Source organism: Dipodomys ordii, unplaced genomic scaffold (assembly GCF_000151885.1).
Source record: "Dipodomys ordii isolate 6190 unplaced genomic scaffold, Dord_2.0 Scaffold24, whole genome shotgun sequence".
Classification (NCBI taxonomy): domain Eukaryota; kingdom Metazoa; phylum Chordata; class Mammalia; order Rodentia; family Heteromyidae; genus Dipodomys; species Dipodomys ordii.
Genome location: NW_012267240.1, coordinates 8,827,881 through 8,854,235, shown reverse-complemented (window position 1 = coordinate 8,854,235; position 26,355 = coordinate 8,827,881). Strand labels below are relative to the sequence as shown.

Below are 26,355 nucleotides of genomic sequence, written 5' to 3'. Positions count from 1 at the left end.
CTCCAACCTCAGACCATTACCCAACGACAGAGCCTCGGGGAGGCCATTTCTGACCATCTGCCTTCTCTGTCCTTTCTCCCACGTCAATCTGTAACCAGCAAAGAAACCACAGGGCTTCTAAGAAAATGCAAGTCTCTGTGTGTCTTTTTTTTTATAGCTCACATCCCTCCATCACATTCAGAGTCAAAAGCCCCTCACATGGTCCACATGTGAGGGAAAATGCACTTTGCAGCTAGACAGAGTCCACTCTTGATTCATCCCTGGTGCCCTGGGCAGTAACCAGGAGCTTGGGAAAGTGTCCTTTGCGAGATAAGATCTGGGACTCCCCCCGCCCCCATGAGCCTCCCAAGATCAGCCCCTTGCTGCTCTCTGGCTCAGCTCCTATTACCCTTCTCTTATTCTCTTCCTTTAGGTCTTTATTCCAAAGTTACTTTCTCCCCGAATCCCTCTCTTGCTATCCTAAGATGTAAAACCCTCTTTCTCTTCAGTGCCTTTTGCCGGCTTTGTTTTTCCCCTTCATATCCATTCGTGTCCAAAGTTTTATTATTATTCGTCTTGCTTATGGTAAGGAGAACAAAACGGCTCTGGAGGGGCGAAGATTTTCATCTGTGTCGTCCACGTCTGAGTCTTCCGCTTCCAGAGCACTGTCCAGGTATGGGTCACCTGACTTCTCCTGTTGTTTATTTAGAAAATAACCAGCGCCACCTACCTACAAGTCAGTGAAGAACTTTCAGAGACAATGGCGTGGGCCCACATCATTTACCATCACATCCTCTTACCAACTTTCATTCTCTCAAGGCTTCAAGGCACTGATGAAGAAACATGTCAAGTTGCTTTTTCTCTAGATCTATGTAAATGGGGTCCCACTTTTGCCTGTTCTTCTTTAAACAGGTGACAGGTATATACACATGCCTTGCATGTAAACATGCCTTCGGAAAACGTGGCTGTCTAAGTAACGAGAGAATCCCCCTCCCCCACCACGACAGGAAGCAGTGTCCACTGGAAATACCATGGGAAGAAATAGAATGACAAAGGAGTCGTGTATTCTCATGTATTTTCCTCAGACAGAAGATTGGGGGGAAACCTAGAAGCAAGAGAGTCCTGTCAGGGTGGTAGTAAGGCATGTGGGACCCACCAATGACATTACAGTTTAGATGTGAAGTATCTATTTGGGAAGATTTGGTCCCAACCTGACATATTATTGGATGTGTGTGAACTTTTTTCTTTTTTTTTTTGCCAGTCCTGGGGCTTGAACTCAGGGCTTGGGCACTGTTCCTGAGCTCAAGGCTAGTACTCTACCACTTGAACCACAGCACCACTTCCGGCTTTTTCTGTGTATGTGGTACTGAGGAATTGAACCCAGGGCTTCATGTATGCTAGGCAGGAACTCTTCCACTAAGCCACATTCCCAGAAAAGTGGGTGAACTTTTAGGAGTGGAGCCTAGTAGGAGAAAGCTACATCATTGGAGGCCTGCCCTCGGAGAGGCTGACAGAACCTCAGCCCTCCTCTCCACTCCACCCCACACCTTCTTCTTCTTATCTTCTTCATCCTCTTCCATCTCTTCTTCCTTGCTTCCCTCCTCCTTGTCCCTCTCTTTCTTTTCTTCCTCTTCCTCCTCCTCTTCCTCCTGCTCCACTCTCTCCTTATTTCTCCTTCCTGGCCACCATGAGGTAAACATGGCATTCCTAACACAATGTACGATGCTATCACAGGGCCGAGTGACGTTCCTCCTCTTCAGTTGTTTAACTCAAGTAATTTGTGACCATGGAATAAAGTGGGTAAGGAACAGAAAATAGTCCAGACAGCACTGACAGCTGGCAATGAAGAGTGAAAAAGTAAGCCAACGTGCAGTAAAGGCTAGGGTATATGGATGAGAGAACTGCAGATGATGAATGATTGCTTGACTTAACAGATAAACCATATGGGTTAGAATTCCAGGGCAACGTATCACTGGAAGAAGAGTTTACGAACGTATCATGCCAGACTTGAAAAGGACTGTGAATATGCCCTTACGGATCCATCCCAGGATGTGAGGGATGTCCTTGCTGCTGGACTTCACCTTGAGTACTTGGAATCCCAAATTCAGAAGCAGGAAACACACTGAGATGGACTTTAGTCCCCACAGGGAGCACCGAAATGCACAGTGATCCTGCATATTCAATAGCACAGGGGAGACGTCACATCAGTATCTCCTGAAGAAATCTAGGAGATAAGTTCAAATTGGGAGTTTGGGGAACAAAGTCTAAAGTATCTACCTGAGGTCTTTTCCTCCTTAACCAATAGGTTAAATGTGAACATAAGTGGAAACCTCATCTTAAAACCATGTGTAAGACTTTTCCAGAAATTTAGAGTGCTTAGATCCCAAAGTTTTGTTGAACTCATCTGAATACAATGTCTTTAATTACTTTGGGCTTTCCTTTCCCTTCCCACCCCCCCCCAGCCATATCATAGAGCCAAGGTGTGAACAAACTGAGCCATAGCTCAGCTACAAACCTGTTCCCTAGTCAGTGTTTGAAAATGCCTTTGGCATTGCCAAGACTAAAATGTTTCAGTTCAGTTCCATTTTTCCCAGAGGGAACGCTGATACTGTGAGAGGAAACTAACTTGGGAACAATGGTGCATTCCCTGTGACACGCCCACAGCAGCCAGCATGGTACCCAGTGCTCAGGGATCTCCATTGACTGATGTGTGAACCAATTCTCACTCTCTGAGGGAAGAGAGCTGCTGAGGGGGCAGTTAGGATCATGGTCCAAGGCTAGCTGTGCAAAAGTAGGAGACCCTGTCTGAAAACCCAGCTGAAAGGCGCAAAAGGTTAAGGGATAGTAGGACTCTCTCCTAGCAAGCCCAAGGCCCTGTGTATAATCCCAATTATCATAGAAGAAGAAAGAGAGAGAATAGGCAGAGAAGGAGAGAAGGAGGAAGGGAAGGAAAAATTATATAAATGGGATCACTTTAAAATGTTTAACAGAGTGCTCTACCAGCAGGGTGGACACATTGCTTTGTGTTCAAAGACAAATACAAGGTCAAAGCAGTGGTTAGTTCAGTCTGGGATCAGTCCTTTCTCTGGGATCAAGTTGAATGTTTTATTTGTTGTACATTTGGGCCTGGAGAAGAGTCATTCAATCAAGCTGACTTGTGGCACAAAAAGGACTAGTTCACCATACCTACTAATCACATAAATGTGGTTATGGAATGATATAAGATGGTTTATGAAATCATTTCAGAGCTCTTTTCAGCAGTAATTATAGCAGTCCTATAATGCCTTTCAACCAAGTGACATTGGCAAGAATCAGCCTAAGCATCTTTAATATTCTGATGAGAATCACACAAAATTACCACTGCAATAAAATGACAGGGTTGCATTTAATTTCTTCCACTGCATTTCTTTTATATTTTCCCCTTTAACATTAAAACATACTTCATAACATTTCATCCTAAGAGAAGGCTGCATAAGTTTCCAGTTGCTGTAATATAGTTAAACCATAAAATTGTTTCCAGATTACCAACCATGAAATGGAAAGACAATCTTATTTATGAACTTATAAATCAGATAATCTCCCTCAAAGGAATCCTGAAACCAGAAATACTTTCATGATTAAACAGGAGGAGAAAAGTTTCCTCATTATCATGTGTCAACAGAGATATCTTTTTGTAAATGGCTTTGGCTGAGATTGTGAGTGCGCATGTGTGATTGATATGGGGTACCTTGTAGCTCCCACCATGCTCACTTGTCCAGCTAATCTGGGAGAGGAGGAAAGAGTATCACCCCCTTCCACAGACAAGCTCAAGTGTTTGAACTGCAAGGAAGATAACAGTGAGCCATCTGGCTTGAATTCAGGGCCTGAGCACTGTCCCTTAGCTTTTTTACTTAAGGCTGGTACTTGAGCCACACTTCCACTTTCAGCTTGTTGCTGAATACGTGGAGATAAGAGTCTCATAGACTTTTCTGCCCAGGTTGGCTTCAGCTATGATCCTCAGATCTTAGCCTCCTGAGTAGCTAGGATTCTAGGTGTGAGCCACTGGCACCCAACCATCTGGTATATTTTGTCTCCTTCCTGGTGTCCTGTCAGTGACACAGCCTGAGAAAGACCACCCTGAGAGTGTTTATGTCCCAATCACAGCTGCTAAAAGGAGAATCAAGAGCCTGGATTGGACTAGACACAAGGCCTTTCCTCCAAAGCACCCGAACTGCAATACACAGTCACCCCAGACAGTTCTACATCTGTGTCTAGACCAGCCCTGAAGATTATAGGAATGGAATGCAGTTAGGAAATGTCTTTCCCAAAGTCTTCAAATCATTATCACAGGTAAGCCTAGGGGAAAAGCCAAGTTACCCACTGAGCCAAGAAAGGTGCCAAAGGCACATCAGAAAACCTGTAGTCTCCCAGGTGAAAGTGACAAAGCCCAGACAGTGCCATTCTGCAATTCTAGCTACACTGATAGCCAGGTGAAGATAATGTCCTTTATCCAGAGGTACTCTGTGCTTTACTTTGGCTTTCAATGCCACTGCTTTCCTTTGTTGAACAAGGTAATGAAAACTGTTGACCAGCGCACGGCATTAGAGAGAACACTAGCTTAACCCTGATCAGCAGTGTCCTGTGGCCAGTGTTGGAATCCCAGGATTGCCTTCTGTCCTTGGCCTCATAGCAGATTCTTGGTTTCTCTTTAGCTACAGGCTTGTCCTCTCCCTTTGCACTTTATAGGATGTGGTAAGATGGCCAGCTTGTAGCCTTGAATGCAGCTTCTGTCTTAGGGTCATGAGTTTCATTCCAAGCACTGTGGCAGACAGAGCCAGCTCCTGTGAAACAATTACTCCCAGGGAGGTGGTTCATTTCCAGTTTGTATGCATCCAAGTCACCCATAGAGAAGACAGCGAGGTCACCCCCACCCCCATGGCTTCTGGGATACCATTGCAAACTGGGGGTCCATAAATTTTGTGTTTCTGAAGGTATTTTACTAACTTTCTTTCCTAATTTGAATTTCTAATTAACCTTTCTCTTTGACCCGTTGACCATTTATAGCAAGAGAAATATAGGAGCACAGGTGTGACTGAAGATGCTCTCTGCTCAGAGGCTTACCATGCTGGGATGTCTGAACTATTTGTAGTCTCTGCATGGTGAGATGTCTCTCTTCCACCCCATTAGAAGAGAGAGATCAGACTATCAATACTCAATTGTTGGGTGGTGTGTTTTCCCCCCTTTGGTAGATTTCTAACCATTAACTATACAAATTCTACTACATATACTCAAGAGACTTGGTTCTGTGACAACGTGCCTACTTTAAACCATACAAAGTATACAGCATTCTGAAGTCAGAGCATGTCAGTGAATCGTGGAATTAACGCTTAGCATTTCACAAGGTGTAGAAGGTTATATTTCAGATGCAAAACTCAAGGCCCTGTAGCATGAGAATGTTCTCCATTGCTGTGAAGTTCAAAATATCCATGCACCATCTATCAGTGAGCCCAACATCACAAGTTGCTCTATTACTTTTCCATTGAATACCAGGTAGAGCATTTCTGTTACAACTGAGAGGCCCAGTATATGAATAGACTGTTTGTATACTGTACATTACTCACACTAGAGGCCTTTCAGGCTGAGACTGGATGGTGATGACCTATCTCAGGCTAGATCGGTGGCCACTGGACATCAGCCCCTGGAATACATTGGCTATATGTGATATGCTCATACTATACTATTTGAAATAGTCTCCCTTCGCTTTTTTTTTCCTGTCTTTAACTACTAACTATGTATACATAAGTTCATAAGAGATGACACAAGATACCACTTTTCTTAGTCCCTTACATTATTTGTATAATGTGTTTGGGGAAACAGTAATAGGACGGTGAAATATTGTCTGAAGGCCAGAAATGTGAGCCTGATGTAGCCTTTCAGCAGAAAGCCCGAAAAGAGAGGTACTGTTCCTGTCTATGGTCAGCAGCATTTTTTGTTTCTGTTTTTCTGTTAATGCCTTGGGATGGTCCAGTTGTTAAGGATATTCATTTTCTTGCCTGACCCTGTAAAATCCTCCAGACTAAAGTTTCTGTGGCATTAGACTGAGCATCCTCTATACCCAAACACACATTTTATCTTAGTCTTCATAAGACAGTTGTTTTGTGTTGCCTATGGGTCACGAAACACTACATATAACTATACATACAATACGCATCACCATCATTCATGCCAAAACCTGAAGCCTCCGACTGAGAACAGCTTTGCAGTGTGTGAGTTTGTACAAGAGCAGGAGTGGTTCATCACTGGTCCTCAAGATAAGCCATTTGTGCAAAGTAAAATAGCAAGCACAATGCAGGAAAGCTCAGAAACACATGGAATATGCACAGATTGGTTTCTGAGGAAGGTGTGGTTTTCAAGTCCTCAGGAGACCTCTGCCGGCTTGTGCAATGTCTTTCTTGTGAGGCCAAGGGCCTAATACCCAGTTCTGGACTCTTGATCTCAAGCCAAGGATTTGTGGGCTCTTCAGGATTCTGAGCCAGATTGGGGTGAACTTTGGTGGCCTGCTAGGTGGTACCTTTTATCATCTTTAAGTAGATCACTCACGTGGAAAAACCAGTCTGAAAGTCAACAGAGGTTTAACAAACAATTCTCTTGTTTTCCAGAGAGAGGATGCAAGCCATGGAGAAGCAGATTGCTAGTTTAACTGGCCTTGTCCAGTCAGCGCTTTTTAAAGGGCCCATTACAAGTAGTAGCAAAGATGCATCTAGGTAAAATAAATAAATAAACAAATAAAGCAAGCCATCCCACTTAAACAGTGATTCAGTCTGTTTCTCTATAATCATTAAGATGGTTCATTCATTCAAATTCATTTCCTCATAATCATTTCAAGGCTGAAAATATTCTTGTCTCTACGAATCAGGGAGGTAGATGGGTTTTTGTTGCTGTCTTTGTTGTATGTTTGTTTTTGTTGGTTTTTCCTTCCGGTAATTCTTGGACCAAGGTCACACTTGGGCCCAAGAAAGGTAACTGGGCTTCTCAGTGCATGTGGCTTTGTGGACCGCCAGCTAGCTGCACGGCGCCTGCTCTCACACATGCGCACAGCGCCACCATCCGAGTCACACTTGCGCTTTCCATCACAGTGCCGGCTCACATCTGGGAAGCCCTTTCCATCTCGGCCAGTCATGGTGCTGAAGCCCAGTACCCTCATTGCTTACTTCGTCCCATCACTGCTGCTCCTTGTGTAAACCAGTGAGTGGGAGGGGGCAGAAGCAGAAAAGGCATTCGGAAGTGGGGGCTAGATAGAGCTGACTCTGTCCTTTTTCTTTCATCCAGTGAGAAAATGCTGAAGACCACGGGCAACAGAAGCCACACAGAGAGTCCTGGTGAGTGAGTATGCTTGGGAGCTTGAGGAAGCCTGCGGGTACCGAAGTGGCTGGCCTTTCCCTGAGTCCCCAGTGGTAACGCTCTGCCCTGTCTCCAGGTTCCTGCTGATGTTCAGATGCCACTTTTAATCATTCATGGGGCAAAAGCATTGCACTCTTCCTTCAGTTTTCATCCATTCCTTCTTTCATTTATTCATTTATTCATGCAGTCATACATCTAAGACATATGCATGTGCCTGGCCCTGGATACAGTGAGCATGATGCACAGGGCTGGCTGCCTGAAACTTGGAATGTATGGGGAAGGAGAATGGGGGTCAAGTGATTTTATGTGTGGTGAGTGTCGAGAAGCGCATATCATGCTCCAAACCCCCTGGTTTGGGGAAGCTGCATCTGCTAGTTTTGTGCAGCCTCACAGAGTGCTCAGAATTTGGGACTTTGCTGGCCCAGCCCTGCTCAAGCCCTCACTGAGTAGTTCGTCTCCACAGCCAGCAGGGCCGCTTCTCCAGCTTTTGCTCAGAGATCAATACACAGCTTGGCTAGCACTGTAGAATTATTTCATGGCAATTGCTAAAGTTTATCTTTAGAACAACTGCCTGTTCGTTCTGGGGAGAGTCATTCAGTCCCTTATTTTGATATTGATGATGAATGTAGGGGGAGGGAAGGAACTTCCTAAAGGCTAAATGCTTCCATCCCTGCGGAATCCAGGCCTGAAATGATTCATATCTGGTACCATTGCTCTCACCAGCCGGTGCATGCTGATTTCCACTTTGGTTGTTCACAAGAAGGGGTGGCATATAATGAGAGTGTGCTGCGTGCAGGGCACAGTGCTGGGTATTTTCATGTGTTGCCCTCTGAGCTCTGCAAGGGCCAGCTATCATTTTTATTCCCATGGTCCTGGTAAGGGAACAAAACACACATCCCCACCCGTGATCGGTGTCAGCATAACCCTGCCTGTCATGTTATCTCAGTCTTATGTATTAAGATGCTCCAGCCCCTTGAAAGATAAGTGGTTTTATTTCTTCATGTGGAAATATTTTTATAAATGTTCTTCTTGAGCAAGGTAGAAGAAGCAAGTGTCGCTTTCTTGAATATGTTTCCCAAAGTGGAGTCTGTAAGTCCAGAGGGATAGGTGGTGGCCCTGGGGACACCGGGAGCTTTGTCTTCCTGTAGTGCATTTTGCTCCCCATGTCTCTGGCAGGTTTGCTTTTTCTTCTCCCAGTGTATCCAGGTTAGACATTGTCAAAGTACCTAAAGAGGGAAACCTGGTTATATGAAGAGCTTGGTACTGTACTGGTGGATCACACCTTTAATCCTGGCAACTCAGGAGGCTGAGATTTGAGGATCAAGGTTCAAAGCCAGCCTATAAAACTAACTACCAAAAAAGCCAGACATGGAGCTATGACTCAAGTGATAGAGCATTAACCCTTGAGCAGAAAAGCTTAGAGGCAGCCCCCATTCCCTGAGTTTCAGTCCCAGGACTGGCACAAAAGGAAGAAGGATACAAGGGAGGAAGGGAGGGAGGAAGGAATGAAGGAAGGAAAGAAGGAAGGGGGGAGGAAAAACATGACAACCAAGTTGTGTCAGATCCCAAATCATTGTTTTCTGTCACAAGGTACACGAAGCATCAAAAAGCACAGTTGCTAAAATTCCAATTTAGACAGAAGTGAACAATATGAATTTTCTGGCAAAGGTGAAACCTAGAAAGGAAGAAAGTTCTGAAGGTGAACTTGAATCTCCTTATGCCCTCTTGAGCAGGAAGGAACAGAATATGACCTTGATGTGGCGGCTTGCCTCTCTCAGCCTCCAAGATGCCAGGTCTTGGGAATCTAATCTGAGCAAGGATCTGCTGGAACCCCTTACCACATATCCACCTGAAACTAGGCTTCAGATCTCCCCTAGCTGCCCCCCACAGCCCCTGCCCTCTGGAGCCCCTGAGACTGAATGAAGGAGGGGAGCTCTTTAAGCAGTAGGTATTGGGGAAAGGCTTTGAGCCTCCCGGGGGATGCCTGGGTGCCAGACACAGGCTATATTGCATATGCTGACTGCATTCACCCACACACTTAGGCTGCCGCCCATTTCGCAGGTAAGGGTGGGGCAAAAAGAGATTCAATTGCTTGCCCTAGGTCACTTGGGAAAGTAAATACTGAGAATGCCTCCTAGGCTCTAAGGCGAGCCAGGGAGTGAATAGGTAGGTTCATGGACATAGAAAGAGGTTTGGGGACACTGAGCAGAGGTGATGCACAGAACCTGCTTTAAAGCCATGGCCATGTGGACTGAGATCATGGCAGGGAAGCAGGATGTGAAATATCTTGGCCGGCAGCAGAGGAGGTGATCTCTAGAAAAGGGATTCCACAACTGGTGGAAAGAAGGCAGGCAGGGAGGGAAGGAGAGACGAGGGAAAGAGGGGAGAAGAGAGAAAGAAGGGGGGAAAGGTGAAAGAGAAGAGAAGATGGGAGGAGAAGGAAGGGAAGATGGACAAGGAGAAAAGAAGAGCAAGAGGGAGGATAGAGGGAGAAAGGAAGGGAGGGAAGGAGGGAAGAAGAAAGTGAAAGCAGAAGGGGGAAGAGGAAACATAGGAGAGAGACAGGAAAGGAAGAGAGAGGGAAGGAACGAAGAGAGGAAGGGAGGGAGAGAGAAGACAAAAGGGAAGGAGGGAGGTGACCAGGAAGAAGGAGAGAAGAAGAGTACGAGGGAGGGAGAGGAGGGAAGACAGCTTCTTTGACCAGGTGCCATGCATGCCACGTCTAGCTACCGTGCTCTGGCAGGAAGTTTCTAGGTTGGGACGTTTAGCTACCTGTGCCCTCTCATTGTGTGACTTACTGATTTTCAGACTGGAAGAACCCCCAGAGGCCTGTCTTGGGGTGGGTCTCACAGCTGACTCTCCTGTGTCCTGAGACCCTCTGCTGCTCTTTTCTCAGGAGCTGCTCAGACATCTGGAGGGAAGAGTCTAGGCACCCTGGAGTCCACGGGGCCTCCCAGCCAGCCCCTGCCTGCCAGCCCCTCAGCCATGCACATGAGCCTGCTGGACATGAGGCGCAGCGTGGCGGAACTACGGCTCCAGCTGCAGGAGATGCGGCAGCTCCAGGTAACCGCCGTGCACCGGGCCTCTGCCCTGCCTCTGCCTTCTGCCATAACCCAACCTGCAGCACCTCTCCCGGGTCTTTCCCCCCTCCTTTCCCCTGGCTGCCATCTTCATCTTCCTCCCAGAGGGCAGATTCCAAGGTGCTTCAGTCAGACTAGAGGGTGGTGATGGTGATGGTGATAGTGATTTGCAAGGAACTGTGATATGCTTACAATGACAATAGAAGGTGATTTCATAAGACATGTCTGTTAGGAGGATTGGTTGAGGAAAACATCTGCATGTAATTTGGATGGTTCTATTCCAGGTGTTCCTACCTTGCTCTATTGTTGATGAATGACTATATAAACTATAGGGCAATGGTAGGCATGGGGGGGCGGGGGGATCACCCTTCATGCCACAAATCCTGATCCACAAATCCCATATCCGTGGCTCCTGAGGAAGGGTGTATTATCTCTTCAGGAGATCTTGAGTCTGCATCCTAGGCCAGCCTCAAGCCCATTTTGGGCTGTTTTGGGTAGCAGCTGGGCCCAGAGGATAGTTGTGGCTTAGAATGTACTCAGACATCTCCATAAAGCTCCCTTGAAGCTGCTGAGGACCAGGTTCTCAGTACCTACAAGGGTGTCATTTCTTGAGCCCAAAGGGTACTCTCAGGATAGAAATTCGAAGCAAGCTCTTATGCCCCTTGGCATACTAGTGACAAATCTAGTATTGTTTCACCCCCGACTAAACTTAAATGATTTTGGTTTGTTCTCTCTGCCTACCAAAAGACCACCAAAAAAAAAAAAAGGAGCCAAGAGTGGTGATACCTGCTTATAGTCCCAGAACTCAGGAGCCTCAGATGGGAGGATTAAGGGTTTGAGTCCAGCCTGGGCTACATGGGGAGACCCCATTTCATAAATTTAGGTGAAAGGGAGATGTTCCCTGAGGCCCTGGAATGGATCAGGAGGGTGACTGCTCAGTTCTCAAATCTCTCTGTCTCTAGAGTCATGTCCTGGAAATCCAGGACAGTTGATGCAAATGTATTTAAGTCACTAGCAAATCATACCATCCCTTACATGGGCTTCTCTGCGCATTGCAACTTTTCGGTAAAAGCAACTTTGCTGTGAAATGAAGCATTCAGGTTGAGCTAGGGCCATGTGTGGGAACCAAGAGCCAAATGCCTTCTGTGTCAAGTGAGGCCACAAGCAGGGTCCAGGACAAACTGGCCCCTGAAGAAAGTAACTCAATTCAGATAGAAGCCTTGGCCTCTCTCTTCTAACTGGAAGCTACAAACGCTGAAATACACTAGTATTTCAAGATAATCTGGAAATACAGACTTATTGTTAGGAGATCATTAAGGCTCATAGTCTGAATACTCAAAAGGCCAAAGGTCTTACCTGCCGGCCAGAAAACCTCCTTCAGCTGCCAGGTTCTTGTCTAGGTCTCTGGAATGAAACGCCTCTTCCCACTGCTCCTGCCTTCTAGCGCCATCTGCTGGTTCTTTACAAGTTGTGCTCTCCCTGCTGGACCTTAGTAAAAGAAATGAATATATCATTTATATAGCAGTCCTTAACTGCTCTCAAAAGTGAGCAGGTTTGAGTTTGTAGACAAGGATGGAATTGAATACATAGAAATGTCACATTTGCAACTTGGTGGCTCACTTCTGTAATGCTAGCTATTTGAGAAGGTGGAGATTGGAAGGATTGTAGTTCAAGGCCAGCCCAGGCAAAAAGTTCTCAAGACACCCTGTGTCGGAACTAAACTAACAGCTGGGTGTGATGCTCACACCTGCAATCCTAGCTACTCAAGAGGCTGCAATCTGAGGATTGTAGTTCAAAGCCATCCTGGGCAAGAAAGTACAGGAGCCTCTTATCTCTAATTAACCACTCAGAAAACCGGAAGTGGTGCTGTGGCTCAAGTGGTAGAGCGCTAGCCTTGAGCTGAAGAGCTGAGGGACAGCGCCCAGGCCCAGAGTTCAAGGCCCATGACCGACAAAATAAATAAATTAACTAGTACTCTAAGTTACACAGGAGTCATCATGAGGAACATTATAGTCTAAGACTAGCCCCAAACCAGTCTCCAGAAAAAGAACTAGAACAGAGAGAAGAGAGAGAGAGAGAGAGGGAGAGGGAGAGAAAAGAAAGACACTGGAGTATGGTTTTAGAGGTAGAGCACTTGCCTAGCAAGCATGAGCCTCAGAGTTCAAAATTAAAAATAAGCCAGAGTTCAAAATTAAAAATAAGCCAGGTGGCTCGCACCTGTAATCCTAGCTATTCAGGAGGCTGAGATTTGAGGATCGCAGTGCAAAGCCAGCCAGAGGAAGGAAAGTCCAAGAGACTTTTATCTCCAGTTAACTGCCAGAAAACTGAAAGTAGAGCTGTGGCTTGGTGTAGTGCACTAGCCTTGAACAAAAGAGGTTAGGTTCAGCACCCAAGCCCGTGTTCAAGCCCACTACCACCACCACCAACAACAACAACCAAAAAAAAAGTAAAAATAAAGACATTAAGACCAAAACTTGACATGCATCTTTCTAAGGAGCTGAGGTGAATTTGTTAACCATGGCTGCAATGTGGATGACCAGCTACCCCCTGTAGCTGGCTGGCATTGGCACCTGACTGGCTGGGAGAGGTCTTCACAGCATGCCCCCACCTTGACCCACCCATGAGCTATGGCTCAGGACAGGACAGTCACATTAGTCACCAAGTTCTTCAACCAGGGTCCAGCCATGCTATGGGAACCACACAGATTCCTTTAGTACTCCAGGGTGCTCAATTATTGGCTGGTGCTCTGGGAACCAAAGAGTATGCAAAAGAGGGAAATTAAATACTGTGTTTCCCCCTCCCCCCACCTTGATGCTATTATCTCTCTCTTGGCTTTACATTTTCTATCTCCCAAGCTCCCCTCCCCTCCGGCTGTTGGCTTCTTCAGTCAGGGGAGTCTCTGTAAGGCAAAAACAACTAATAATAATTAAGCTCTGGCAGCACCAATTCTCCTTCGGCGGACTATTATTACACACCAAAAATCAGTGCATCTCCAAAGTGATTATCACTCCAATAATGGAGCTATCGTCAGAGATATGTGAAGCTCTCTACAACAGTCTCCAAAGAACAAAAATTGAATTAGAAATTCAAATGTTCTTTGAGCTGTGTTATAAAATCATGAAAGTGAATGAAATCTTTTGTGCTTGGCAGCTAGCTCCAGTAATTAGATAATTAAATCATTGGGAACTCTAGACTGCAAGCGTCTCATATTTGAGCACTCCATTTGCAGAACTGACGGGTTCTATGCAGGAATGGAAATGAGAATGCAGATGCAAAGGGTATGGAGATTTTCACAGGGCAAAAGGGACATCAAGGAGAAGAAGGAGCATAGTTACAAAACCAGTAACCAAGAGTCACCTACACACACACACACACACACAGTCTGACTTTATGGTGTGGATTATGATAAGAACTCTTGCAATCATGATGTGAGGCTAATCCAGGCAAAATCAACTCAAGACCCTATCTTGAGCAAGCTAAAAGCAAAAGGCCTGGGGTTTAAGGCTCCAATGGTACAATGCCTGCTTAGCAAATATGAGGCCTTCAGAGAAGAGAAGCAGTTCCGGCACTGCCAAAGAAAGGAAGAAAAGGAGGGGAGGGAGGAGGCAGGAGGAACTGTTCTCAGTTCATTAGGAATGTTCAACCCAATGAGGTGTCTTGTGAAAATATTGAGGTCCATTCTGCTGTCACAAAGGGAAAAGCAGGGGTGCATGCAGTCCCAACTACCCTGTAAGTCTAGGAGACACAGTGACTGAAAGCTTCGGTGCACTGGCTAATCAGTGTGCCCTCTGCTGAGTTACACGCGGTGGCAGTGCTGTGTGTGTGTGTGTAGTTCTTACCTGGGCTGAGAGCCCATGCCCACATGCTATCTGTAATTGGTCAGCAATAGTGGAAAGGGCCTTATAGCTTACAGAGGGCCTCCAGAGGGTGGTCATCTGAGTCTATTACCCTTCCTGATACACTCAAAATGATAAAAATAAAATTGTGTATGTGTGTGCACACGCGCACACACATGTATGCTGATCCCAGTTCTAGAATTCAGGGCCTGGGTGCTGTCCCTCAGTGTTATACTCAAGGCGAGCGCTCTACCACTTGAGCCACAGCTCCATTTCCAGCTTTTTGGTGGTTAATTGGACATAAGAGTCTCTCAGACTTTCCTGCCTGGGCTGGCTTTGAACCATGGTACTCAGATCTCAGCCTCCTGAGTAGCTAGGATCTCAGGCATGAGCCACTAGCTCCCAGCAAAAATAAAACTTTCTGATGAATGACAACCTTCCCTCCAACCCCCAAATGCCCCAGCACTTAGCAGTTTTGCCACGACAATCCTCCAGAGCCCCAGAAGTGACTGTACTTCTGTTCTCCTCTGTGGGCGAGGACAGAAGGATGTTTCTAGAAGATAACAGGTTCTGCAGAGGCCAGAGGAGATTGGCAGAATAGATACATCCTTCTCCTCTCTCAATTCCATAGTTCTTGCTTGCACTCCTTATTCAACTTCCAACTAGCTGAACTTCCAATTATTTGGGACTTAGTGTTACATTTTTAAGATAACTGAGAATTTGCTCTTTCTTCCTAGAAGAGGGAGGATCCACACAGCAAAAGAGCCAGCAGAACACAGAGCCCTTGTCTTTGAAAAGCTAGTATTCAACAGTTACCATACTGTATCTTTTGGTAAAATGTTGCGGGGCATGAGAAATGTCCCAGAGTTTTAATCCCATGAGGGAGTGTGAGTAACCCCAGAAAGAAGTTGCCCCATGTGAAACAGACTTGCCTTCTCCCCGACAGGAGGAAATAATACATGGAACTACTAAAACTGTGGACATTGGCTGCTGAAAAAATTCCCAAGCCATAGCCAGATGTTTAGGTTATAGGCATCTGTCCACAGTGGAAGAGACAGCAGCCATACACAACATGCCTCCGTGACCAGGTGCCCTTTGGTTTGTTCTCAAAGCCACAGGGAAACTTCTCCATATGGCCAGGAGTCATTCTGGGGTCTGGCTGTATGCCTGATTGGCGATATAGCCTCTGTTCAGTGTCACTCCCAGACAGCCATATCAGGTCCACCCTCCTCCAGGCTGATTTACCTGAAAAATAGAGAATGAGCAGAGGAAGTACAAGTCTACGTGGAGATGGATGAAATTCGATTTCAACAGTTTTCTCCTTCATTCATGGACTTGATGTAGCTAACTCATTGAGTCCCGTTAAAATTTTAATGGCCAAGAACATTCTGTCTGCCTTAAGTAGGTTTATAAAAATGTCAAAGGCGCGTTCAACCAATTACATTCCCAGCTATGAGGGAGTAGTTGCAATCCTTCTTGTCTCCCTACTAGATAACTAGAGAAGTGAAAAATGAACAACTTTCAGACCTGGCATAACAGGTAACCCAGGATGTCTAAACAAAGCCTGCAGCTGAGCCAACTTCCTGCTGGAGGCAGAAGAACTACAAGGAGGGAGGGAGGGAAAGAGGACAGGAGGGAGGGAGGGAGGGGTGGGAAGGAGGGAGAGAGGGGAGGGATAATCTGAGCAGCCCTGGGATCATCTTGCTGGGCTGGAGAGATAAGATCAAAGTGTGGAGGGCTGAAGCAGCTCCAGTTTGTGGAATGGAGTGCCAAGAAGAGGAAAGCTCTGCAGAGAAAGAAATCTATGGGTCATTGTTGAGTAATAAGCCAAGCACGTGTAGCATGAACAGACCCCTAAGCCAGGCAGAGGCCAGAGTCAGCTAAATATTGTCCAGCCCTCACACAGGCCTGGGAGCTGTTTGTTTCAACAAACAAGAGAAAAAAATGTGACCTGTACCTAAGCAGTTTGTAAATGCCAGAAGGGTTATGCCCTTTTGTCCAAATAAGCATCTAGCTGGGTGCCAAAGGCTCACATCTATAATCCTAGCTACTCAGTAGGCTGAGATTTGAGAATCATGGTTCTAGTCCTACCTGGGCAGGAAAGTCCATGAGACTCTTACCTCCAATTAACACCCCCAAAAGCCAGAAGTGAAGCTGTAGCTCAAGTAGTACAATGCTAGCCTTGAGCCAAAACGCTAAGGGACAGCACCCAGGCCCTGAGTTCAAGCCCCAGGACCAGCACAAAAAATAAATCACTAGACATGTTAAGGATGCTGAACATGGTGACCTATAACCTTTAGAAAAACAACCAATAGAAGCCAGCCAATATATAAATAAAAGAAAACATAACCAAGGGGTATGACCTCATTAACATAATAAAGAAGGAAAATGGAATTTCAATAAACACATGTGACAGAACTTTCCATTGCTAACTTAAAAAAATAAAAGCAAGCCAGGCACCAGTGGCTCACACATGTAATCCTAGCTACTCAGGAGGCTGAGACCTGAGGATCATGGTTTAAAAGCCAGCTGGGCGGGAAAGTCCCTGAGACTCTTATCTCTAAGTAACAACCAAAATGTCCAAAGTAGAGCTGTGACTCTAAGTCACCAGGATTAAACAAAAAAAATCCTCAAAAGCAGTGTCCAGGCTCTGAGTTCAAGCCACAGGACCAGCGCATGTGTGTATGTGCACACACATGCGTGCAAACACACACACACACTCATGTTTATGCATCATTTAGTAGTATATAAAGGGGAAGAAAGTCCCTTAATGTACAGAATGCAAATCATGGTGAAAGGCCACACACATTCCATAACATGGGGAGCAAGGAGGCCAAGGAAGTCTCCATTGTTTACAGTGTTCTGCACATCCTGACTAAAATAAGAAGACTAGGAGGAGGAACAGACGTATGTAGAGAGGAAGTCAAAAGTTATAATGTCCTTACTCACAAAGGATATTAAAAGCCTGGGAGTGTGGTAGAATGCTTGCCTAGCATGCAAGAAGCCCTAGGTTCGATTCCTCAGTACCACATACACAGAAAAGACAGAAGTGCTGCTGTGGCTCAAGTAGTAGAGTGTTATAACTGAGCAAAAGAAGTTCAGGGACAGTGCCCAGGCAGGTGTAGTTAAATACAATAAAATGTATTCATTTTAAAGACCCACTTCTGTCTTGACAAAAGCACGCACTGGTGTAACTACCACTAAAAAGAACATAGCATAAAAAAAAAATCTGTCCCAAAAGTTCCTCTGGATTCTTTGCAATCAGCATCAGGAATTCTGCTGTCTGTCACTGTGGATGAGCTCTTCCTGTCCTCTAGTGTCATCCGAATGGAATCTTCAATGTGCACTCCCTTTTGTCTGGCTTCGTTTGTTTGTTTGTTTAGTGCTGGGATGGAACCAGGGCTTTGACTATGATACTGTCATGGACTCACACCCCAGTGCATGGCTTTTAAGATTTTAAGCCATATTGTGGGATTCAGCCATTTACTCTTTTTATTGTTAAGGGAAAATCCATTGATAGACCCATTAATTGAAAAAAATTAATATACTGACTTGATTGTGGTGATAGTTTTAAACTCACATATTTCTAGTATTATTTTTTAATCCCACGAACCTTCCCAGAATAGCCTAGGAAACCAGAAAACTTAAGGAAGCGATGGAAATTTACTAACTGATATTTCTGGGGGACTTCTGGGGTCAAGTAATAATATCATTGTTATTGTTAAGGCTGGTGGGGGAATTCATGTGATGGATAAACTGCCAGAAAATTCTCCTGCCCAAGGACTCAAGTGTTGGGTTGTCATCCTCTGATCTGTGGAATGAGAGACTTCTATAAACTCAATGAACATTCTGGGCTTAGGTGCACAAGCATCCTTCAACAAATCAAGGAAAACTAGCCAACTGCCAAAGGCCTTGGACTCATCTGAAATGGTTCACTTTGCTACTACTAGCATGAAGTCTTATGTTTAAGGTTCTGAGCCTATGGTGTTGCTAGCTGGCAAGCTACAAACAGGTGGGGCCGCAGATTCACTAGGAATCATTCCATAGCTGTGTAGCTCACATAATCTTCAGAATAGTCATGCCAAGTTGTAGAGAAAGAGGGAAATAAAAATGGAGAGCAACAGAGTCTGGAATATGCCAGAGTTGCACAGTGGGGTCAGGAGAAGATTCAGAGGCTGATTGAAAGAAAGTCTGCTTGGCCCCAGAGTCCGTATTCTTGGCTGCTCTGTATGAAACATATCCATGATTCACTGACCAGCACATACATAGAGAAAGGATCCTAGGTTTAGAAGATACAGAAGTCTGGTTATCACTTGGCTCCTCAAATTCAGCTGTTGGTTAAAGAAGGGATAAATAGTAGACAGTTTTGCTTCCTTCCCCTTCTCAGAGAAATACTAGGCTGCAGGCTGTTTGTTTGAATCAACTTCAGAGGTCATTACAATGCCAACCAAGCAGAACCCATTGAGGCTGATTTCTCTTGTCCAACAGCTGAAGAACCAGGAGCTGCTGAAGGCAATGATGAAGAAGGCAGAGTTAGAAATCAGTAGCAAAGTGATGGAGACCATGAAGAGACTGGAGGATCCTGTGCAACGACAGCGCACCCTAGTGGAACAAGAAAGACAAAAATACCTGCATGAGGAGGAAAGGATTGTCAAAAAGTTAAGGTACCTGTCAGTCACTTGTGGCACGTACCGTTGTTTCCTCTGAAAATTGGCTTTGCTCACCAGGGAGAGTTTCTGGGTTGGTGTTTTCTCCCTCCTTCTTTTATTGAGTCCCTACAGTGTGCAGTCAGAGTTTTACTATTCCCAATACCAATACTTCTCCACGAAGTTCTGGAAGAGCCAACAGTCCCTACCCGACCAAAGCTAATTTCTTTACAAGTTAAAACATCATACTCTGTTCTGAGGCCTAGCACACATCAAATCAAAGGGAGAATGGCAAAGCCCGATAATAAATGAAAAATCTGCATTTAATCTCAATAAATTAAAACTAAAGAACAATATGACAGCGCTAAAACTGTCTTCCTGTTAGCCAAGCATACTTTCCCCTCTGGCCAACCTGATATCCTTGTCAACTGGCCCACAAAAGGTAGAAAGTCCTTTACACCCCTGCAGAATATCCCAAACCAAACCCAGCTCCCTCCATTGGAGTGGACATGAAGAGAGGGACTGGGTGGTCGATTGTGGAGGCCTAGGTGAGTGTTTGCTCCTGTATCTGTGCTTAGGTTCCTCTGGGTGAGCTGCTTCTAACTGTTCTGCTTCTCTCTCCTTCCCCGCCCCCCAGCGAGCTGGAGGACTTTGTTGAAGACTTAAAGAAAGACTCTTCATCGGCCAGCCGAGTGGTGACTCTGAAAGATGTGGAGGACGGGGCATTCCTCCTGCGGCAGGTGGGGGAAGCCGTGGCCTCTTTGAAAGGTGAGTGCTGTGCTGGAGAGAGGTAAGAAGTATGCGTTCTAAGGTGGTTGAGAGCCTTTCCGATCTGTCTGTGTTGGGAAAGGTGGTTTGTGCCATCATGAGAATTGAGGCACTAAGATCACTCCCAGGATTTTGAGACCAGTCTAGGGAACAGGGAAATACCCAATCTCAAAATTTAAAATAAAAGTCTGGGAGGAGAATAAAGAAGATTGAGGACAATAGTTCATAGAGGGAAGGGTTCAGGGAATGTGATGGAGGAGGTGGGAAGGAAGGAAGGAAGGAAGGAAGGAAGGAAGGAAGAAAGAAAGGAAGGAAGGAAGGAAAGGAGGGAGTGGGGAGGGAAGGAAGGAAGGAAGGAAGCTGAACATGGGGATTATGCCTGTAATCCTAGCTTCTCAGGGGACAGAAATGAGGAGAATCTCTGTTCAAGGCCCGCTCAGGCAAAAATTTTTAGAGAGACCCTAATCTCAACCAGTAACCCAGTCATGATGGTATATAGACCTGTAATCCTACCTATGCAGAGGGCATAGGTAGAAAGATCGTAGTCTGAGAATGGCCCCAGGTACAAATTCAAAACCCTATTGAAAAAAATAAAATGAAAATAAGCCATCTATCAAATAGTGCAGGATGTGTTCCTTCATGCATGCTTGCAGGCACTGTCTGGGCACTCAGGACGTGACACAGAACGAAGTAGCCTTCTATTTTAGTGGTCGCTGTAATATGTAAGACTTTCAAGGATACTATAAACCCTGTCCTTTCACTGGGCCCCTACAGAATATCAGGACAGCTGAGCCCATTCATTAAAAACAGCCTAACATTCCATCCCAAATGTACAAGATCTGGGTCTGCAGGAGGGGTGAGCACTTTCCAAGTGCTTGGGATAGGGAGGAGGGATCTAGGGGCGAAGGTTCTGGCATTTTCCTACAGTTTACCAGCTGCTTTGGCCCGCAGGAGAATTTCCAACCCTACAAAACAAGATGCGCGCAGTGCTGCGCATTGAGGTGGAGGCCGTGCGCTTTCTGAAGGAGGAGCCACACAAGCTGGACTCGCTGTTGAAGCGCGTGCGCAGCATGACCGATGTCCTCACGCTGCTGCGCAGGTGACCCGGCGGTGGGGCGGGTTCAAGCGGTGGAGGGAGGAGACCGACCCCAGCCTAGCGGCTTCCCACGTTTTATTTTCCTTGCCTGGGGATGAGACCCCTGCGGCCCCTGGAATTTGATTGCCATATGGCTTCTCCTTGGATTTAGAATGAGTACTCATGAAGCCAGGATCCAGGGGCTCAGGCCAGTACTCCTAGCGACTCAGCCTCCTGCGCTGAGATTGAGAGTTGAGGTTCAAAGCCAGCCTCAGCAGGAAAAATCCACAAGACTCTTACTTCTGTTTAATCAGCAAAAGGCCAGAAGTGGAGGTGTGGCTCAAATGGTAGACAGCAGTAGTTTTGGGTGAAAAAGCCAATGAAGGGAAGGTGGGCCCCAAGTTCAAGGCCCAGTACCAACACACACACAGAGCATTACTGTAGGTGGGCTGGCATGTGTCAAGATGGGTTAAAATAACATTGTCAAGTTTGAGAAGGGTTTCACTTGCAATCTTATTAGCCTCCTTCGCTTATGGGCTGACTTCTGAGTTCAGTTAGAAGAAAGGAAATAGAAATAAATTAGTCTTTCTTCAACGATCTGCTACGACAGCACCTAAGACCATGCCAGGACCACCTCTCAGAGAGAACTCACCCCGCCCTGACATGAGCCTGTCCCCTCATCAGAGTGAGCCCATCTAGCAAGGAGGCTCAACTGGGGAACAGACTCCAGAATCCATGCTTGCTTTCACTGAAAAGAAAATTCTAGAAGTTCATACTCAGCAAAAGGGCTTACAGGGCTGGGGGTATAGCCCAGTGGTAGAGCACTTCTTGTGAGCTGGACCATTTTTGGTCTTCAGCATCACCACCAAAAGGACAAACAAATACCTACAAGTAAGTGTGGCACTGATGTTTCAGAGACTACACTGGGAATCAGCCTTCTGTATTGTTGTCTGCGATGGCTTTGAACTAATTGCCACAGAATCCTTCATCCCTGTACTACTCCTTGGAGCTCAGAATAGCCTCACCTCCCCTGACTCTGGGATGAGTTCTCTCAGGGATACCACTATGGTAATACTCAGGAGACACATTTCAACAGCTCATGTTGCCATGTGGTTTCTCCTAGACATGTCACCGATGGGCTCCTGAAAGGCACGGATGCAGCCCAGGCCGCACAGTATGTCGCCATGGAGAAGGCCACAGCTGCAGAGGTCTTGAGGAACCAGGAGGAGGCAGCCCATGCCTCTGGGCAGCATGGCGCGGGAGTCCCTGGTGATGTGAAGTCAGAGGCAGTGGCCTTGGCTGCTGGCGTGACTGTGCACCACGCGCAGAGCTCTCCGGTGGTCATCCAGCCCTCCCAGCACTCCACAGCCCTGCTGAACCCTGCCCAGAACATGCCTGGTGGCACAGCCAGCCCCACAGCAGCCCCACAGGAAGTCACCTCTGTGCTGCAGTCGGCTCCGGTCCCCCAGTCCCCTCAGACACCTGTGAATGGTTCCACCATACAGAGCTTATTCATTGAAGAAATCCACAGTGCAAGTGCAAAGAACAGGGCAGCATCCATTGAGGTAGAGCCCCATCTCCTTTCCCCCTGGGAGGCCACAGTCTGATTGTAGAAATAATAATATAGGAAGGCAGAAATAGATTGGAAATAGATTTTCTTGAGTCAAAACAGATTAGTGAAGTTATAATAACTGAATAGCCAGGATAAGGAAAGGTGATCAAGCTTGAAACGCATGATGCCAGACCTGGAAGAAGGGGAATTGTGTGCTGGGAATACGTAACTGGCCTGCTTGGAGAAAGCCCCAACTTGCAGCATTTGCCTCCTGGTGTAAATCCTCCCACCATGGAAGATGTCAGAAAATCATGCCAGTGCTTCCTGAGCCACTGAGTGCTGATTCTAGCCTCCATTTTGTTGAGGGCAACTTAGGGACAGAAGGACACTGGAAGGCTGCAGGGCCTGGGGATGCAGAGAAGGGACCAAGACATCGTGGGATGGGGATGCTAGAGCAGATAAATCTCTTCAATGGCAAGTGAGGACATCAAGACAGAAAACCAGCTGGAAGCACATTGCAGAGAACTTGAGAATCAGTCTGAGATAGGGGGAGTGTCTTTTGAAGGTATCCAAGGGTGCTACAAATGTAACCCATGATTTTAAACAGCATCTTTAGGAATGTGGACATAGCCTACAGAATTGCCTGAGGTGGTAGGTCTGGTTTTAAGGTAGCTGAGGGAAAGTGATTGCAGTTATCATAGAATAAAAAACAGAGGCAGGCAAAACTGAAAGGGAGGACCTGGCTGGAGGGATGGCTTGGTGGTAGACCAGTTGCCTAGCATGTGAAACTTGGGTTTCATCTATAATATTAGATATATTTACTCCTATATACTAAAAATATCCTTAGCTTTTCAATATTCTTTTCAATATTCAAAACCAATTTTGCTTCCCTACCTCTTTCCTCCCCCCTCCAGAGCTTGTCACCAACTCACTTTATCTCTACCAACCTTGTCCTAAGCTTTTCTGTCTCTCTTACCCACAAATGGGGGAAGGGAGGTAGTGTTGAGATGGCAACTTAAAACTGCCATGGTTTCCATGTCTGGCTGATTGATTGAAATGAGGTTTTTGTCCAGGCTGACAGTGAACTGTGATCTTTCTGATCTCTTCCTGACACCTCTCAGGTATTATTGGTATGAGTCACCATACCTCCTCTGAAAGCATGTTCTGTGTGCCAAACATACTTTTGAGAGCATTTTTTTGTGTGCCTGGTTTTGGATGAGAGCCTACCTCTACCTCCTGAGGAGCTGGGATTACAGGGATGAACCAACAAAACCAGCAAGATTTTAAGATAGGTTCTCTAACTTTTTTGCCTGGGCTGGCTTTGAAATATGATCTTTCCATCTTAATCTCCTGTAGAGCTGGGATCACAGGCATTTGCTACTATTATCAGCCACTTGTGTCCATTTTTATTTATTTCCCAGCAGAAATGGGTTGTAAATACTCAGTAATAGTTTAAATGTCCAGGGCTAAGGAAAGTTTTGCGTGTGCAAGCATGCCTCACATGGAAACCAGCACGTTATTTTACCAACACTTCGGTTGTGCTCCGCCCGCTTCTCCCTGCATTGTGACTAAATTATCTTTTCCTTCTGGCTTTGAAATTTGGCCTCACAGAAAGCAGAGCGGAAATGGGAAGAAAAGAGGCAGAATCTAGACCACTACAATGGGAAACAGTTTGAGAAGCTCCTGGAAGAAGCTCAGGCCAACATCATGAAGTCAATTCCTAACCTGGAGATGCCGCCAGCCTCAAGCCCTCTGCCAAAGGGAGGAGCCCCAGAGGACAAGCGGGAGCTTTTGGGTAAGGCCTGGCCCCATAGCACCTAATCTGGAGTTGCAAGGCCTGGCTGCCCTCGTCAGTGTCCTGTCACACACATATGCTCGTGTTGGGCCCTGGGACACATCTCCCTTCTTAAGGAGCATATAAAATTGGAAAGTTGGAAGAGCAAATCTGAGTTAGGATTTTGGAACAATATCCAAAGAAAGAAATCTAAAGTGTAGTCCCGCATTTCCTACGTATGTGTGTGCAGCAGCTGGAAGAGATGAGGCCTCCATCCGAAAATGAGGGTTTCTGTGCCTGTGTGCCTGCGGTGAAAAAAAGGAGGAGGCTACAATGCTTGATAAGTAAAGAAATGTACTCATTGGGGCTGGGAAGATGGCTCAGTGGTAGAGCACTTGTCTTGCATGCCTGAGGCCCTGGGTTCAATTCCTCAGCACCACATAAGCAAAAAAGAAAAAATCCGGAAGTGGCGCTGTGGCTCAAGTGGTAGAGCGCTAGCCTTGAGCTAGAGCTGAGGGACAGAGTTCAGGCCCCACGACCAGACCCCCCAAAAAAAAGAAAAGAAATGTACTCATTATCTTGCCCATGTAATTGTAACCCCTCTGTACAGTATTTTCACAATAAAAAAAGAAAATGTGATATATACATATATATATATATATCACACACACATATACACACACACATATATATATAGATATATATAAAAAAGAAAAAAACCTAGCTTTTTTTAAGCACTCAAAATAATAGAAGCCAATTTGCATTTTGCAGATCAAAATTATTACTGTGTATTTAACTGGCTCAACTCTGAAGTTGAAGCCTCAGTGTGTCAATAATATAATATACAGACATGTGCCTCTAGAAACGGACCACATACATGATGGTGGGCCCCTGGAATGACATGCTTAGTGACCTCATCACCATCTGGTTTGGGGGTATCTCCTATCCTGTTCACACACCTTCTGAATGGCCTCAGAGTCATTGCCCTAAATGGCTCCTGTCCTTACTTAACTCATGATTAACTTTCTAGAAACTTAATTGTCCTAATCTTCTCCCAGTGACAGCTATGCGCCTTTTTCTGACTGATATTTTACTTACAGCCTGATGTCTTTGTTTTGTTTTGTTTGTGATGGCCTTGGGGCTTAAATTCTGGACCTGGGCACTGTCCCTCAGCTTTTATGCTTAAAGCTAGTGCTCTATCACTTGAGCCACAGCTCTACCACCCCCACCCCCCCTTAATTGGAGATAAGACTGTCACAGGCTTTCCTGCGTGGGCTGGCTTCAAACCACAATCCTCAGATCTCGGCCACCTGAGCTGCTAAGATTCCAGGCGTGAGCCGTTTGGCACCTGGCAATCGGATGTCTTTGAATGCCATGCTATTGCCATGATGCCCAGCCACTGAGATGAGCTGGAAAAGGATTTGCTATCTTGCCTTGCACTTCCAGGAACTTTAGAGTCGATTCAACTGAGAACCTCAGGAACCTTCCCACCCAGACTGCCCTTTGTTCCATTCCCTAATCCTCCACTCACTGAGTCTGCCTGTGTGTGCTACGGGCCCCATCCATCCTCTTCTCCATCCACCTCCTGTAAGGCCTTTCTAGGCCCCTGAACAGCCAGATAAAAACTTCCTGGAGAGGGGAGACCCCATCAGGACTGATTCTCTCAGAAAGCAAACTTCTCTGCCAAAGTCTTCAGGGAGAATTTCTGAGGATGCAAATGATTCACCTCATCCCATTTTTTTATTTTATCCTCCACAACTACCAAACTCCCCGACCCCATTTTTTTTTTTTGCCAGTACTGGAGATTGACATACTTTCTAAGCTTTTCCACTCAAGGTTGGCCCTCTACCATATGAGCCAATCTTCCAGCCAAGTGAGAGCACGAGGTCTTAAGTTCAAGCCCAGTAGTAGCACAAAACAAAGCACCTTTTTCTTTTTCCCCAAGCTGAAAGGAAGAAGGCTTTGCAGTCCCTACATGGATTCTTACATTGCCTTACATGCTCTTCAGACTTTTTGCATAAACAAGACACTCATTTAATAAAAAGATGAAATAGTTTGCAGCATGTCTTCAGAACGCCAGAGCTATATGTGCGTGAGTTTGTGAGGCTTGAGACACCCCAGTGAGAAGGGCAGCGTTGTAACACCCACTGTAAGAAAACTGAGCCCAGGGGCTGGGAAGGTGGCTCAGTGGTAGAGCACTTGCCTTGCATGCCTGAGACCCTGGGTTCGATTCCTCAGCACCACATAAGCAAAAAGAAAAAAGCC

The 26,355-nt window shown here is 46.0% G+C and overlaps 1 protein-coding gene across 5 annotated transcripts in view; it reads left to right on the top strand.

The window, feature by feature from the left end:
• The window catches only part of Kiaa1217 (KIAA1217 ortholog), a 267,245-nt gene that overhangs the window by 226,279 nt on the left and 14,611 nt on the right, over window positions 1–26,355 (top strand). For 3 of the 5 annotated variants that reach the window (XM_013014761.1, XM_013014759.1, XM_013014760.1), the window contains 7 exons: window positions 7,288–7,337; window positions 10,256–10,422; window positions 18,764–18,939; window positions 19,559–19,689; window positions 20,641–20,788; window positions 21,888–22,329; window positions 23,928–24,111. In XM_013014761.1, the coding sequence (XP_012870215.1) occupies window positions 7,288–7,337; window positions 10,256–10,422; window positions 18,764–18,939; window positions 19,559–19,689; window positions 20,641–20,788; window positions 21,888–22,329; window positions 23,928–24,111 (1,298 nt within the window). Of the gene's footprint in view, window positions 1–6,617; window positions 6,723–7,287; window positions 7,338–10,255; window positions 10,423–18,763; window positions 18,940–19,558; window positions 19,690–20,640; window positions 20,789–21,887; window positions 22,330–23,927; window positions 24,112–26,355 lie in introns of all 5 variants that reach the window. The other 2 variants (XM_013014762.1, XM_013014758.1) reach the window with 1 other exon arrangement.